At 39.4% G+C, this 17,679-nt stretch overlaps 1 protein-coding gene across 1 annotated transcript in view; it reads right to left on the bottom strand.

Annotated features, from left to right (window-relative positions):
- Positions 1-7,709: 7,709 nt before the first annotated feature.
- Positions 7,710-17,679, bottom strand: part of akap6 (A kinase (PRKA) anchor protein 6) — a 140,043-nt gene continuing 130,073 nt past the window's right edge. Inside the window, exons 13-15 of the mRNA XM_029250634.1 lie at positions 12,668-15,751; positions 11,497-11,628; positions 7,710-8,696 (exon numbers count right to left, since the gene is read on the bottom strand). Of these exons, the coding sequence (XP_029106467.1) occupies positions 8,649-8,696; positions 11,497-11,628; positions 12,668-15,751 (3,264 nt within the window). The 3' untranslated portion in view covers positions 7,710-8,648. The remainder of the gene's footprint in view (positions 8,697-11,496; positions 11,629-12,667; positions 15,752-17,679) is intronic.

The raw sequence follows: 17,679 nt of genomic DNA, 5'->3' as shown, positions 1-17,679 counted from the left end.
TTATTCATTCATGCACAGCATGCAAAACCAGCTATCTTTTCCCATGTTCCCATGTTTGCCGTAGATACTGGTTCTGATTCAAAATTGCTGCAGCAATACAGACTTTTCTACATTTTAGTCATCATAACAATAGCATTTTAAATAAATTGGGCATAGTCAAATCTGATCTTAGTGTGATTCTGGTTAAGAATTCTATTCAGGTACTTTATTCCTTTTCTGGAGATGGAGATACTCGTTAGATTTGGCAAAAGACGGCAATGAAATGTGGTTTGCGTTAAAGGAGAAAACAAAAAATTTCAGGCTGTTTTTTTTTTTTTTTAATTTTTTTAACATCCCCTTTGGGAAAAAAGAGACACGATACCCAAAATGCATCGCTCTGATCTGACATTTATATAACACGAGCTTTTTCCTCCGAAATTTTAACATTAAAAACATTTCTGTCTCGTCAGTGTCTCTTTGACAAAGATGACAAGTTGTCTTTTCAATGCAGACTGGCCAGCTTATTAATTTTAACGCCCATGCTTGTGCAGAGATTCTAAATCAAAACATTTTGACAGGCTGTAATTGCAAAGCCAACATGGTTCGATACACTTGACCTTTACCACCTTTAAAGTAATTTCCATTCCCCACCAAAATAACTCATTAATTGCAAGAAAAAGGAAAAGTCTTTTCACCATATGATTCTTTTGTGAAGAACACAGCGAAGATGTCTTTCTTTTCCAAATCCTTAACATAGTCTTTAATTGTTTGTCTCTGTTATGCTTTCCTTCATCATCCTATAATTTGTCTTAATCTTGACATTTTTAAAATTCCCAAATAAATACAAAAGCAAAAATTCTGAATGAGACCAGTGGTTAGGTGAATATATACAAACTTGCCCAACACACTTGCTGGAGTCATACAAACTTCAACTTCACACTCTGATACATCCTATTAATTACTAATCATCAGTGATTTAATTTGAAGTGTACATATACAATATAACATGTGTAAGCATCATTACCCAATTACTTAGGCATTTCCCAAACTGCCTAAAAGAAATTCCCTCTGAGCAGCACTTTGCAAAAAAAAAATATATTCTGTGGTTCTGAAAAGGCTAAGCAACAAAAAAAGAAAAAAAAAATTGTACTGACTGGTAATTGGCTCTAAGTTGTACGGTATGAGAAATAAAACACAACTGGTCCAGAATCTTTTACAGTTCACTTATAATCTCTTACAGGTGTCATGTAAAAATATTTTAGATTTTTTTTTCCCTAATGCAGCACCACAGTCATACAGTAAAATAATGTGAACATTGACATGAGTACAAAAAAAAATCAGATCCATAAGTATTTGAACAGTGAGATATTTTTGTTATTTTGCCTCTGTTCCACAAATTTACATGTCAGATTCGGTACCAGTCAGGGTAAATTGCAGCATGTCATCTAAGAATATTTGCATTCATATTGGATGAACAATTTTGAAATCGCAACACATTCTCTGTGTAGTCCTTTCATTTTTGCTTACAAGAAATAATTGTATTCAGTGAACATACATACAACAAAACAGACATGTTCAAGACTGAGTGCTAAGTGACCCATAGAAACAACCAAGCAGTGAATATCTTTGTTGGTGAAAATCTTCTAGATACAGGCAGGAATTTTCTACTTTTTGGCTGTGAAAAACTTCTTGGTTGCTATAACATTGTGTTTGGGGTAACTGTACAAGGCTGTAAGTCTATGTTAAAGAATTCTATAGGCTCATTTAAACATCTTTTCTTTTTTTCTTTCTTCCTTCCATCCATCCATCCATCCATCCATCCAGCCATCCAGCCACCCATCCATTCATCCATCCATCCATCCATCTTCATTAACTGCTTGTCCTGATTAGGGTCAGGGTGGTCTGAAGGCTGTTCCAAGGTCACTGGGCACAAAGCTGGTGGGGGGGAGACTACACCCTAGACAAGATGCCAGTCCATCAGAGCGACACTTTCAACAAACTGTATTTTTCAGCAAAATGTGTTTTATGCACCTTATGGCTCATAATCTGGATATGTACAAGTGTAATCTTCTCCACATGCTTTTCCTTGATGTAGTCTTTCCTATATTCTTGCCTACATTTCTGATCTCTTAGACTCTTGTAATGAGGTTTTGTTCATACTAAAAATATTCTTTGGTTATCTACTGTAGTAATTTTTGGTGTACCATGTCACTTACCATTTCTGAGTAATTCAGTGACTTTTTTTGTCTTGTCCAGATGCCCAAACATTTGATTTTTGCATGCTTAATGAATTTCTTGCTATGTTTCTGAATTGTTAATGATTATTTTCCTGCCTTAAGACTAGCAGTTTTTACTTGCATTTTCACTTGTTGTTGCACCCCAGTATCATGTACCAAAGGCACATGCAAAGTGTTGAGTCATGACTGAACATTGCCAGCTCTTTTTTCCATGTTGATTTCAATGAACACGGACTGTTCTGTCTGAACAAGAAGCAGCTGTGGAGCAAATTATCCAATTATTTCTTATTCCTTAAAATGGGGTCCATATATAAAATCCTCTGTGATGCGCTGTGTTCATGTAATAAGGATGAAAATGTTCTGCACTTTAACCTTGTGGTTATTATGTCGTTTCACAGCCAAAATTCTGGAATACGGAGGAAAAACAAAACAAAACAAAAAAAAATGCAGCGCCCAAATACTTTTGGAGTTCATTATACACCGACTGTGGGTACTGAATGGTCTCAGTAATATTATGTTGGTTTTTTTATTCTATCCTGGAAAAAAAAGGCAAGTGTGAGAAATGGTGCAAGCCTGGCTGGTTTTGACTACGAAAGAACGGATACAGCATTTCCCTGAGAATATTTCAAATATGTTTCATGCTTCCTTTACTTTCTTGGACTTAATTTTTTTAACAAAAGAAATAAATTAATGCACCGCAGCAGGTCTGTCTCAGTACGGGGTGGAAAATCACTCATTCATTCTAGTTAAGCTATATTTTTACGCCATACACACACACTCAACACACACAAACACTCAGCTCTCTCCATTATGTCTTTTATATGAATGTTTTAAGTTTCATTGATATATACCTCTTTTTTGTGTAAATGTTTCAGTCCTTACTGCGACAATAAAGGGAGACAACTTGTAAAGTTGAATCGCTTTCTTGCAAGAGGGTGGTCTAGATGTATACTGTTCATGTAGCTGAAGGCATATGCAGAGTGTAGTGCACTTTCCTAAATATTGTACATACTTTAGAAAGAAAACACATTCTCCCCACACCAAGATGCGAGGTGTGACAATTATGTCTAAAGAAGTAGTCGGCAAGTAAGTGAGTAAGGAAGGGTGCAATTATTTCACTACATCAAGTTTTTAAAAGTGATGGGTATAGGAAAAATCGTTAGTTGTCAAACCAATGAATTGAAATTTTGTACGACAGAAGTCGGCAAAAGAGTGCAGGTGAAAACGAGACTGGTTGTCAATCTAATAAAGTTTTAATTTGGTTGCAAAAAATGATTACAACTCAGTAAAGACAGAACCATTTTTAAAGACTTCCATGTAAAATAATATTGTAGTGGTGATGAAGAGCTGTTGCCTTCCCATGATGCATTACCACCGAAGTTCCTCTGTCCTTGTACATCTTTTAAGGCTATTTGGTGTCATGGATATTTGTGTGTAGGTTTGTAGTTATAGGCTTATTGGTGTGTGTTTTGTCTGTTAGCCGTTGGCAGGATCTGTGTTACTGTTGGCTACCCTCTCTTCTGTGGGTTTGGCCTTCAAGGCAGCACATCGGTTTAAGACCATGGTTAGGACAAGCCATATGTTCCCAGAGTCCTGTCTCCTGGACCTGTGGTGGGGAAATTTTCTTGTTACTGCTTGGAAGTGAGGGGGTGCGGTAGCGCAGTGGGTTGGGCCGGGTCCTGCTCTCCAGTGGGTCTGGGGCTCGAGTCCCGCTTGGGGTGCCTTGCGACGGACTGGCGTCCCGTCCTGGATGTGTCCCTTCCCCGTCCGGCCTTATGCCCTGTGTCGCTGGGTAGACTCCGGTTCACCGCGACCCCATATGGGACAAGCGGTTCAGAAAATGTGTGTTTGGAAGTGCTAAAAATATCCATTCACCCATTTTCGTTAGTCGGTTGTCTGGGTCAGGGTCACGGAGGTCTGGAGCCTATACGCATTGAACCTTAGAGGGGTACACTCTGCGCAAGATGATTTATACAGCTGGCCAATCTTATCTTATCTTTTCTTTTTTTTTCTTTTCTTTTCTTAGGGCAGTTACCTATTTCAAGGGCATAACTGCCATAGGTGGGATTCAAACCTTTGACCTTTGAAAGCAATAAAAATAGAATCGCTGAAATGTGTAAAAAAAGCTATTAAAAAGATATTTAATAAAATTGCATGCTGATCTGTATGTAGATGAATAACAGCAGTAAGCAAAGAAATTATACTAACATGACATTGCACACTATACTCCTTTTCCTCACAAAATAGAGTTAATTATCATTGTGGGAGGGGCGGAGGGGTCAAATTACAATGCTTTACCATTTCCCAAAGTCTTCAATTTATAAATTCACTGAAACTCGAGATTTGTTTGATTTCTCTGAGCTGAATTTTACTTCTAAGTTGCAATGAATAAAAGCTTAATTATACTCCACTTATTAACAGGTTAGGTTCTGTAGAAACCTTACATAAGACTATAATAAATAAAAAAATATCTGTAGCTCTTCCATCCATCTATTGATTATCAATCACCATTTGTTCTGTGCAGGATCATGGTGTATTCCAGAATCTCAGGGAGCAAGGCAAAGAGTACACTGTGAATGTAACACCACTACACTGCAGTGTAACACTTTTATTTTCTTATTTTTATTAACTTCAAGCTACACTAACATTCAAAGATTTTTAAAATTCCTGAAAAAAAAAAAAAATCTCCACAATATCCCATTCATTGCTATTAACCAACAGGTTGCATGAACATGTTGAATGTTCATCAGCTTCAGGCCACTTTCAACTTTATTATCTACACAATAAAAAAAAAACTTAATAAAACAGATTCCCTTTCATCTATTTGCAGGTAAGATTATGTAAATATCTTGGACATAGTTATTATAAATAAAGTTACTTTGAATACTTAATTTTTCTTTTATTTTAAACTTAAAATAAGTTTACATTAAAATGAAAACTATTTTAAAATAACTGAAAATATATTATATCCTTACAGAATGTATATATTCTATATATTCTATAAAAAATATCTTTTCAAAAATCGCAACTGAGTGTCAGTGATGACCGAGTTACTCATTAAACATTTGCAGCCATCCTCATTCTATTATTGATCACTGACACTCAGGGACACCAGGCATGAACTGTAAACACTAGAAGAGAGTTGAACGAAGGTGGTGCCCAACTGCTAACCTGTTTTCATTCTGTCTGAATGTGTTTCACTGCCAATGAATGGCTGCACATAGAATTGCAGGTGGCCTTTGCTTAGCAACAGAGGAAAAATTAAAAAAATAAAATGGTGACGATAATTCCATTAGTATCACAGTCTTGGATGAAAAATGAGAGACCTTAAATTAAGTAAAATGCAGACATAAAAAGGTATTTTTATGCATGACAATGATAGTACGAGCAAATTTGATCAAATTAAAAAATTGAAAATTAACAAATGAATATTATTTCTAGCTTGTCTATTATATGTATATATTATGTATTCATTCATTCATGGTCAATAACTGCTTGTCCAATGCAGGATTGTGGAGGTATGGAGTCTGGAAATATTGGGTATGAAGCAGGGGGATGGAGAGAAATTTTGATAATTTAGCTCATGGATTTTCTGATAAACTATGTCTGCAACTTATCAACAACTAATTTAACTTGAACCGCACTGGAAACAGAACTTGATTTCTTCATAAATCCAACCCTTATCGTAGGCAAAAAAGCTCAATGATGCAGACATCTCTCAGGATGCAGACATCTCTCAGGCTAGATTCTGTAAAACACCTCAGATAAAAATACAATAAACTAAAAAACTACTGTGTTTATTTATTCCATTTTCATCAGTCATTCATGCTATGCAGGGTCATTGCGCTGCAGAACCTTTCCTGGAAAGGAAGGGCATGAGGCAGGGTACATCCTGGACTGGAAACCAGTCTGTCATAAGACATTTATTTTATTAACTTTTATTACTTGAAACATCATCAGCATCAAGCCATTTTCACTTTCACTCTCGTTCGTTCACCATTTATCCTAAGGCAGGATCAAAGTGTGGTTTTGGTGCTCTGTACTGCCAACTAATGGTGGGACATGGAAACACAGGTGAGATATTATCTATGAGAAATTTTTACGTTTATTCATTTGACTGATGCCTTTTGACAAAACAACTTACAATGTTAAGATACTTACAATTATTTATCTATTTATATAGCTGGGTAATTTTTACAGGAGCAATTTTAGAGTAAGCACCTTGCTCCAGAGTACTATAGTCAGAGGTGAGAAATGAACCAGTAAACTTTGGGTCCAAAGGTAGCAGCTATAAGCAATACACTACCAGTGGCCAACGTCCCATGATGTGACTATTGAAGAAAATACAATAAAATAAATGGAAAATTTTGCATCTTTGAGAATTTTCATTCGACTAACATGAGGACTCAATGCACAAAGAAATTCATGTGATCACTCTATGTCTTTCATTCGGCAAAACATGTTGACTCAAATGTTTGACACCGTATTATATTCAAATGATTATTAGATTAATACCTTAACACTAAAGTAAGGACACTAATGTCATTAAAGTTGTGGAAGAACTGTAGCAATGGCATTGAATCTGCTACTTCAGCTGTGATTTACATTTAAATTAGCTAGTAATGATTGGTTGACATCGTCAGTGTGGTAAGAAGTAGGATGTGTTCTAGCTGAAGGAAAAGAACATGACTGATACCACACAGGAGCAAAAATGTTACACATTTGAGACACCAGCTGTGTATCATAGTTCCAAAACATCTAAGTGTCTGATACAAGCCATTGTGCAGAAAAAAATCCTCACAGCTGGAGTAAAATAGCTGCATGACAGGCAGTGTACAATTGTACCGAATAATAAGCTTGTTGTATTAAAAAGGATAGAGATTTTCATAAGATGTTCTCGGAGTTTTTCATTGAATCGGAGTTCATAGCGTCTTCTTTCTCAAGTTGCCGTTGTGTTCTTACCTAGCCAGGTTTCTTCAGGTACACTGGGTGTGTATGATTTCTTTACTTCTCTCAGTGAAGCAGCACTACAAGAAGTAGTGTAATGTAGGAAATGGTACAAAGGTACAAAAATGGTAAAATAACTTCCGCACAGACAGAAATTCAACATGTTGACAAGACTCAGCCAAATTGTTCCATTAGCTAAAAGAAGAACCCGCCTCCCTAGAAAAACAAAAAAGAGAATATAATATAATATAAGAAAAATTAAGTATAACGATGATCCTGTCATCTAATAAAACATATCTTAGATTTGAAGGAGAACATATCAGACTTTCAAGCTGACAACTATTCTGTATTTATCAATATTTGTGCCATTTTACTACTATGAAAAAAGTTATTAGCGTCTTAACCTACTTTTGAGCATATATGGTACAGTTCACACCATGGTATGTCTTATTTCTCTATGAGCTCATGTTGGTGACATGCTTGTACTGTAGCGAAGTGAGAGTTTCAAGCACTTCTATGTACTGTGGATGGAAAGCACACGTGAGCTGGTGCTCAGTAAACCAAGTTTATTTGTCAATGTTTTGTATATTGTTAACCATGCAGTCTATCTCCTTTAAGGCTTAATATTTCCACAATACTGAACATATACTGGATTACACTAACATGAAGCATTTATACCATCATTATACACCGAGGTTTGCACTTATACATATATACATTTGCTGTTCGTACATCTCAGCCCTGCTACTTTGATTTCTTCTTCCTTACTTCCTCGAACTTTTTAGTGGGAAAAGCAGTGTTTCAACAAAATATCTAAGAAATAACAGCAAGGCACACTTTTTAAAGTTTAAAACACATCCTCAACCTCTTCAGCCTTAAGAAACATAAAAAAAGAAATGAAATACTTGGTTACATCAACAGCCAGAAATCCTGTAGTACACAACACAAGACAGCTGTTTCCAACTTGGGCCGTGTTGCATAGATAGACGTGTTCGATTTGCCTTCGGAGGAGATTTGGGACTACGAGGCTCCACGATGTCCCGGGGCGACATCGAAATCGGAGCCTGCATGAGAAAAGTCCGGGAGTCCTTCAACTCTTGCTTTGTCCCAGTGCAAAACAAAAAAAAAAGCAGTGCCCTAGACATTAACACCTGCGACTGCTCATACGGAGGAGATAGTGAGGAACAAGTGACACACGCTACCACACACGCTGTAAGGGGGGTATAGGTGAGAGACTGTGCTGCTGGGGAGCGGTCCAGCTGGCTGTGGATTAGTGAGGTAGCTCCATTCCAGGGTCCAGCATGGGAAGGGGCGGGGAGGGGGGCGTTAATGTGCCGTCACATCGCTGTGGGATAAAAGGGTCAAATTGGGCGAGGAGCACAAGGACGAGGAGCAGAGCGACCAGAGGACCAGGCCAGCACGAGGAGGACACCAGAAGAGCCCTGGGACATAAGGGGACAGGATGGCAGCAGTCTCTGAGGCCACTCAATGCTGAAGCTTTGAGACGGAAGGTGTCAGGCTTGTGGCCACTCTCTGAAACACAGAAACAGTTCCCTTGTCAGGACAGGTTTTCCCCTACTTTCGCCATATAGAGATGTGCCTTTTCTTTCCGACGTTCAGGGGCGTCGCTAGGAATTGCGGAAGAATACTGCTCTGCCCAGTCACTTTTTAGAAATATAGTTTGCACCTGGAGTTTTTGTGAGCCCCTGCAATCGTCACCCCACTCGGTATGGCTCTGCTCACATTCTGATCACATCTACATGTTTTCATGTAGAAGGAGACATTCGTTGACCCGAACCTTAATAATTTCCATTAATCTGAGCGCTAATAAATAAAAATGTGCGTGCTATTAAAGCCTGTACATTTACAGTCATTGGGAAAGCAGGAATGAAACACCAACAATAAACAGCCTCAGTTCCAGTTCTCAGTTACACTTTGTGACGACTGAGGAAAAAGCCAGAGAGTCAGTAAGATATTAACTGTCAGATTTGCGCATCCTTCTGGTCACCTTTGCCCACCATCCGCACGTGCAGCCCCTGACCTGTACGATTATGTACAAGACACCAAAAGCACGAAGAGAGCAGGAACGTCCACTGCCTCGAGCCCAATAGAAGGCTAACGCACCGACGGGGAAATTATTCTAATAACAAGGTAATTAGAACACTGGGATATCAGAGGTGTGATTTTCAAGGTATAGCAATCCTATTAAAATGGGCTAACAACAGTGGAGCTCGACAGAATTGCAATTGCTGCTTTTCTCAGTCAGCTGGTACAAACCCAGCCTGTATCAGTTCAGCTCAAATAAACATAAAAGAATCTGAATTTTGGGGGAAGATCACAATTGGATAATAATTTCAAGAAGTCTTTACAAAAGGCAATAATTAGAAATTTTTTTCCAGCATGACTATTTAAAAAAAAAAAAACAAAAAAAAAAAACAATTCAAGGAGAAACAGTAAACAAGTATGATAATTGATGCAATAAAATGAAATCAAATTAAAAGTTTTATTCTGTTAAAACTGTAATGATGGAAAACATTAATTAGAGACCAATATGCATCTTAGTATTATAATCCCATTATTGTCTATTCATGTACATGATGCTCTTATCCACAGTTTACCAGATCACTGCCAGGAATATAATACAGCAGTTGGAAGTTTTATTTGCTTTATTCAAAGGTCCTCGTCGTTTGCTGCCCACACATGGTTTCCTAGTCAGTTCTAGTTGCAAGTCCAATTCCCTAAGTATCATATCCCACTGCCATTTTCAGTGCAAAAAATTTGCCGGGAAGGAAACCTTAAAGGGAAAAAATCTATATAAACTCATTGCAACTGAAACACCGTGGAAAATGGGAACTTCCCTTGGTGAAAGAATATGTGCTGCTCATTTTGTATTTGCCTTCTAGTCAAATTTAATTGCATTTGGTGTTTCCTGGAAAACCAGTAAAAAGTAAACTAATCTGAACCTCATAAACTGCAGCAAAATTACTGTTAAGAAGTGCATATATTGCAAGTCAAATCTTTGAATATCATAATTGTTGTTACCTGGGAATTATGTGTCCCAGTGCACAGTTGATTTCAAACTTATTTACACTCATTTACACTTTAGCCATTCAAATAATAGCGCTAATAATAATAGCTTAGTGCAGATTCATTCGAGAACTATTCGACTATGGCGGCACAGCAGGCAGTGCTGGTGCCTCAGAGCTCCCGGGCTGTGGGTTCAAATTCTGTACTTTCTGTGTGCAATTTGAATGTTCTTAAAGGTTTCCCTCCCATAGTCCAAAAACATGTGGTTCAGATTAACTGCCGAACCTGAATTGCCCTTAATGTGTGATTTTGTGTTAAATTACTCAGCTGTGTAAATTGTAAATGTTGGCAGGTAGTTCAGGACTGCAAGGCACATTGGACAAAGGCATCAGCTGAATACTACTTAATCACAATTGTATGACCCTTTAGAGAAAGGGTCTGTTAAATGAATAAATGTAACATCAAATTAGCATGATTTAGATGATACGGCAAATGCCATTTCACCACATTGTGTACTATAACAGCTGGGAATTTTGATAGAATTACAACATGGTAAAACCTTGTAAGTCTTGACCTTGAAAATCTCTACTAGAGCAAAATCAACCAAAGAGGCTTAAAATGTTGGCTGAGCTTTTCAAACCTTACGCTCCCAATCTGTTAAATATTTACATGTGAAAACCCCCAACCAAAAGATCCATTACGCTCCAAATTTAGTTAAAGATTTCCTTCATTAAACTGCAAAAATGAATGAAAGGAAGGAGCTCTACTCCAGGATAGTATTATCACAATAATAATCGAATAATCAAACCGCAGTCTGGAACATTTGATGGTTTTAAAATTTAGACCAGTTCCGGCTGTACGATGGATAAACTTGTACAGCTGCATTTTATGTAATTTTTCTGATGAAATGTTCTTTGTTGTATACATTACAACTATGTAGTACAGCATATGAGAAAATGAGAAAAAGGCACATATAATAGGTAACCTGTGTTATGATCTCTCCTGTTAGGGAAAAGTGACTTTTCAAAGCAGTTTGCTGGACCGTTGGGTACAAAGCACAGTCGCCTATAATTTAAAGCCTTACAGAATCAGCTCAAAGAAGATGCTGACATCTCAGGGAAGGGGAGCAGTCCTTTATGTATGATCATGGACAATTTGCAGGGAAAAGGGGAAGCAGGGACACTCCGGGCTGGTTGAGTTTCAAAAATGATGAAGGAAAAACTTATTAGGTGATGAATTGGTGGGGTTTAGTGCTTGCCCAAGGAGGAGATCCTGCTGTTGTTTTTCTTGGCGTTTCTTTGCTTACCTTGGACTTAAGCCTGGTAGCGGGATTCTGCTGCACAGTTTGGCGGCTTCGGGAAGCACAGGTGATGGAGCGGCTGGAGGTGGACGTGCCGATTTGGGGCCCCCTGCGATCTTCTGCCAAAATTTTGGCAGACTGTGGCAACGTGAGGAAGAGTCAGAGTGCAAAGAAAGAAATTCATGTTTCTTGAAAACTCCCTAATAGACACGGAGAGATTTGTTTCAAGCAATATACAGTTACAAGGCATCCTCTGCCTGCAAATGTTCATCATCGGTTTTCGACTTTCATCTCACAAAGTCGCACATCTGAACAAACCTGGTGAAATTTTCAAAAAACAAAAACAAACCACATGGCGTATTCTTGATTTCCAGCGTCGAAAAACAGACCTAATTTCAAGTGCAACGCTAATAGATGGCATTCAGGAACATTCCCATTCACGCCAGCACTGGCAGCATCTCCATCAGTCCAAGAACTCCTTGTTGATTCTCTGATATGGCAACATATCACTGTGGAGAATTTCAGCTGTACTGTTTTGTGTTTTACAAACCAAACAATATGCCTACAAAGGTGCTGAAAGTGCTTTAAAGAACAGACGTGCAATTGCTATGCAAAGGAAAGCAGATGTAACATTTAACAAGGTGAAAAAAAATTGGAAATACTTCATATGCTTCCAACATGAATCCTTTAACTGTCCAAATGTATTATATACCAGTATCTTATTTTCAGATCAACACAACTATTTGTTTGATCAATATGCAATTCCTATTTTCCCTGGGAAATTTCGAAAGATCGGCATGTCAGGTCAGACACCCTAAACGTTCACAGGTCCGGAATGGTAAAACTGCAATTCCACAGGGGTTATCACAACACAGACAGGAATTAAAGCTTATGAAAAAATTAAAATACATGCTAATTCACTCATGAAATTAAGTAATGATTCACGCAGCATTTCTGCTTATGAATCGTAATATAATCTGTCTGATTATGAATATTCTGCAGACCTTAAAATGTTTAAATCTGAGCTAGTAAGTCCTCCTGCGAATAACATTTAGGGTGAATTGGGGGTGCAGAAACAAAATATGGCTTGCGAAACAAGTTATTGAGATAAATATGGTAAAGATGCAGAACGGTGCTATTGTGAAGAGATACTGTGTGGTATGATGTCTAAACCCACCTGTTTGTGAGTTGACTGAGCTTCCTGGAGAGAACTACATCCTTTTCTGACATTCTTCTGTTTCATCTGCTGTGAAGCAGGGCCTTTTTCATCTCTATCACATTTTCTTATCTGAGGACAGTTAATTTTAGGATTAATATAAAGGCTGCCATCCTCTTTTAAAGGATTTGTACTGGAGCAAGAGACTCTTATCTTAGTCATTACAGGGGAAATATTGGATTCAAGCATTTTAGTATCTGCAAAACATTCAACAGTGTCTATCAGGGTTTCACATGGTAAAGGATTAAGATAAGCAGCCTCATTATGGCACTCTAACTGGCTCCCAGCTGTACTTCCTGGAGAAATACCAGGTGCTTTTTGGTATTCAGTGCAGGGTGGTGGAGGTTTTTGGTCTCTTTCATTCCGGGGGGAGGAACAGTCATTGGGACTGAACGGCTTTTTCCCCGGCTTCTGGCTCATGCACATGCTGTAACAGAGTGGGGGACCCAGGTAGACCTCTTCAGTGCAGGCCTTAAATAGAGGCTCTTTGTCTTTGATTTCTATGGTGTGCCTAAAGTCACGGGGAGGCGGGGTGCTACTTTTGTCCTCTATGCAAGTGCTGACTTCACCACAGTCACTGTCATGGGAAGAAAGGGACAGGTAGGCGTAAAAGTCGCCCTTGCGCAGCTGGATGGGCCGATGGGAGTGCTCCAGCACTTTGTCTCGGATCTGAGCTACTGGGGTGGGACTTGGAACTTCCTGGTCCTTGTTCTTGAGCGCTACAGAGGCCATGTCAATGATTTCCATTACAAAGTTGTGCACGTCCTCACTTTTTTCCTCCTCAGGTGGGGTGGAAGAGCGGCTACAGCCTGGCGAATCTGTGGCATGGGCTTGATAGAAAGCGAGGTGCTCATGACAGTTGTTTCCATGCATGACTTCTTGCATGCACTGTTGAGAACCTGTGCAGTCACCAATGGATGACATACTTGCTGAAGGTCGGCTGGAGCTGCAGCAGGGAATCTCACCGCTCAGCTGCCTCTCCAGTTTAGACTCTATGCCTTGTGAGGCAGGAAGATCTGTGAGGTTGATTTTGATATCCATGACCGCATCACCAGAATTCACTGAACTAATATAACAATCCTTGAAGGATTCGCCAGTCTTCGTAAACAGGCTTCCCTCCTCTCTCAAAAACTCATCATCTTCATCCTTTCCCTTCACCTGAGAGTTGTCCACATTGCCATTCTCCATGTCATCCACAAGCTGTCTCATGTAGCTTCTACTAACTTCTCTCTTCTGGGTATTAGTGTCCTTCTGCCGAACAGAGTTCTTTTCATTAGTGTTGGACTCCACAACCTTCAACGGTGATCTGCTTAAAAGACGACGATCGTTTACAGCCAGTGCAGGTGGTTCTTTCTCTTGGGTGAAGGTACCACACTGAAGCTCATCTCCTAGGTCCAGTTCACTTTTTTCCTTGGATTGAAACTTTGGCTTAATCCAGTTCTGAATTTCATTCTTCATGTACTCCAAACCCAGAGCAAAGCTGCCTTCAATATACTCCTCATCTGAAGGAATACTGGAGTCTTCATCATCCTTGATGCCAAGTTCTTCTTCAGTGAGTGTAAGAGTGGAGCTCGAGAGAAGGTCACTGTCATCTTCATCATCTGTGCAAGCTGTGGTGCACGAAACATTCACCACCATGCTGATGCTGGCATCGGTCTCATCAGGTGGAGGTTGACCGTGACAGTGTTTGCGAAAAGAGTCATTTGAGACCCCCAGGCAATTCTTCTGCACTGTTAGGTCTTCTGAACCCACAGAGGTGTCCTCGGCGCTGGTCAGCTCAGTCGGTGAAGGTGCTGAACTCTCATTCATCGACGAGGCCACTCCTAGAGACAGCTGCCTGGGCCCTGAAAGCTGTAGAGAGCTGCTCTGAAGGGTGATGTCAGAGACACTACGTGCCATCTTCTGGGCTAAAGGGGTCTTGATGTTCTCCAGTCGCTTCAAAAGCTCTAGAGTCCTCTTGCTCAGCTCCCCCATGGACTCTGGAGCCAGCCCCAGATCCCCCAAGCTATGCTGGCTTCCAGTGTCCTCTGTGCTCTTACATGGGGCCAGCCAGCTCTCGAGGGATGTGCTGCGATGGAGCGTGTCTTTGCTGGACAGAAATAAATCTCCAGCTACAAAGAGGGAGTCAAGGGAGGACCCCTGGGATATGCTAGCAAATCCTTTTCTGCTTTTTCCATCTGAAGTCCCTTTCTCATCATGTGGAGCTGCGCTGAAGGAAATGGGGTCAAGATCTTCTGCGTCAGGCTTCACACTATTGGGAGTGATCTCCATTAGGTCTCTCCTGTGCTTCCTATTTCTTTCCACAGATTCATCTCTCTTTTTCTTTGCTGGCTCAGAATTTTGGTGACCAATCAAAAAAGCTGTTTTGCACTCTTCATCAAAAATACAGTTGGCATCATCGTCATCACACACTAGACCACTGTTGGGTGAGAACCCACTTCTGGCAGGTATCATAGGGAGGTTGCCTCCAGCATCCTCTACCTGACTGAGTACACAGATCTCAGAGTTGGTTGTGGTCTCAGTGTCCCCTTCACTCATGATGCCACTCTCACTCCCGGATCGCCTGGCCGAATCCCCACAGAAACTACATTGCTCTTGTTTTTTGCAGAGGATTCCTCCTAAAAGGTCTGGTATAGATTCAGCTGAAGAGAATGAGGAGTCTTTGCTTAAGCTCTTCATCAGCAGGTGTTTTGCGGTGACATTAGTCTTATTTCGGAAGGTGTCTTCAGGGCGGTTGTACAGGTCTATGTGATGCAGACTGTATACTTGATAGATGTTTGAATGGGAGGCCTGAGAGTCCAAATTTATACCTTGGGACTGAATGTCTCTTTGAGGATGACTTTGATTTGGATCTAAGACCTGAGAACTATTTCCTGGGGATTCCAAGGTCAACTTGGGCATTTGGCATTGTTTTTTATCAAGCTCACATAACTTTGCATTGAGACTAATCAGGTCATTACTGATGTCCATATCATCCCATTCCCAGGAGTCTTCAACTGGTGCATGGAGGTCCATAAATGCAGGTTCAATGATATTCCCAGGAACCTACAAGAGAGTATGCATAAAAAGAATGTATTACATTTTTTTAGCTGTGGACTGCATTTTAAACTGTTTCAGATGATCTTTTTGAATACTTTTAATTTTGTGAGCACATAACTTTAAGAAATTGCTTTCCAAACTTTGTAAAGTTACCATATACAGCCAGGTTTGCCTCTGCGCCTGTCTTTGAAATTCTGCTATCCTGGCTTTTCCCCCAGAATATTTTAACATGGTGATAAAGGCCCAATGTTGAAATTGATTACATTTGAATTATATTAAATAATTCTGTAGGCTGACCAACGTTAATAGTAAATACAACATCTTCAACGCTATACGCCATATAATTTGTTTCCATTTGTTAATGGTGGATGGCTGTTCCTAATGCAGACCAAAAGCAAGGCTTGTTGTAATTTTAAAATCTGTGCAGATACATTAATTTCATAAATGTACCCACTACTTTCCCTCTAAATCATGAGAGAAAAGGTTATACTCTTTAATTTCATCTCTCTGATGTAATCTGAAATAATCAGTCAGATTAGTCAAGCGAAAAGAATTTTGCTATCTTCCTTTACTTGTAGTAAACTGAAGTATCCTGGAAAAAAACTGAAACTTGTATTATTAATGACATTACATTTTATTGTTACTGTTTATAATTTAGATGTTGATATGTTATACATTAATTTCTTGTAACTATTCATTTTTCTTTGTTACTTTGTCTTATTTTTCAAGATTTGCTGAAAATTCAGCTACGCAACAAAGTAAGTCAGACATTTCTCATAAAATAAGTGCACGTATTGTATATGGGCTAATTTAAGTTATAGGTAAGCAAGCTTAAAAAGCCCAGAAGACCAAAAAAAAAAAAAAGAAAAAAAAAAACTTTTCTGAACTTTCTAAAAGCCTGGTGCTGACAAAACTGCATTCTCAAGGTGGTGTTTTAAAAAATAAGCATGCTGCCATAATACATTTTGTGTCGAGCTGCACTGCAAACGTCTGAAAGCTGTGAGAAAAATCTTCCAAGACTGAATTTTGAAAAGGACAATTGCTGTTTTATCATCGAGCAAAGACTGTTTATTTATAAACAAACAAGCAAGCATTTTTCTTCCTGTTCTTCACACTTCACGACGTAAAATTGCTCTCTGTATCTGCAAGGTCAGACTCCAAGAATGTCTCGCAATTTGTCTTCTCCCCCAAGTGTGTTCCGACACGGCCGACAGCGGTACAAGTTTCCCCAGGTTTGCTGTGTTAACAGCAGCTCCCTTTGCTCTGCTGCTGTCATTTACGGGAGCTGGAAGACGATGTGGGGCGAAGAAACAAGGCGTGCTATAACGGGGAAGATCATTTGCATGGGGAAAAAAAGATGGGGCATCATCAGTCAGAGGTGCGACTGATATTTCGCCAGTTACCGTGATTTTATTAGATCGCTGAGTAGCAGAACCACCACGAAGGCTCTGGAAAACAGATCCTTCAGTAAAACTACTATTATCAGAACACAGCGGAAAGGGCAACTGCTATAACATTCAGATCGGTGTGGGGGGAGGGGACCTGAGGCCAAGGGCTCTGTGTTCGTTTTGTTCAACCTAATTCGGTTTCATGAACATCTCAGTAGATGCACTCAATAAATTGAGCTCACTCAGTGTAATTGACGGGGTTCGGAACAGCGCCAGTCGGGACAAGGACCGAGGAGGTCACTACCGAGACCATGGAGAGAACTAACAAGTTCGAGACTGTGTTCGCAGTCCTGCGGCACATGCAAAATTTTACCGAACTATTGCCAAGCTGAAAAATAAATATTACTTGAAGTATATTTATTTCTGTTTGATATATAGAAAAAATATTAGTAATGATGCATGTATGAATTAGTCATTTCGAAAAATTGAGGCTACACAAAAATGTTAAATTATAGCATCAAGTTATCCCATTTTTCTATGGCTTTT

The sequence above is a fragment of the Scleropages formosus genome, chromosome 3 (assembly GCF_900964775.1).
Source record: "Scleropages formosus chromosome 3, fSclFor1.1, whole genome shotgun sequence".
Classification (NCBI taxonomy): domain Eukaryota; kingdom Metazoa; phylum Chordata; class Actinopteri; order Osteoglossiformes; family Osteoglossidae; genus Scleropages; species Scleropages formosus.
The sequence above is the reverse complement of the archived record's forward strand: the minus strand, read 5'-3'. Positions and strand labels throughout refer to the sequence as shown.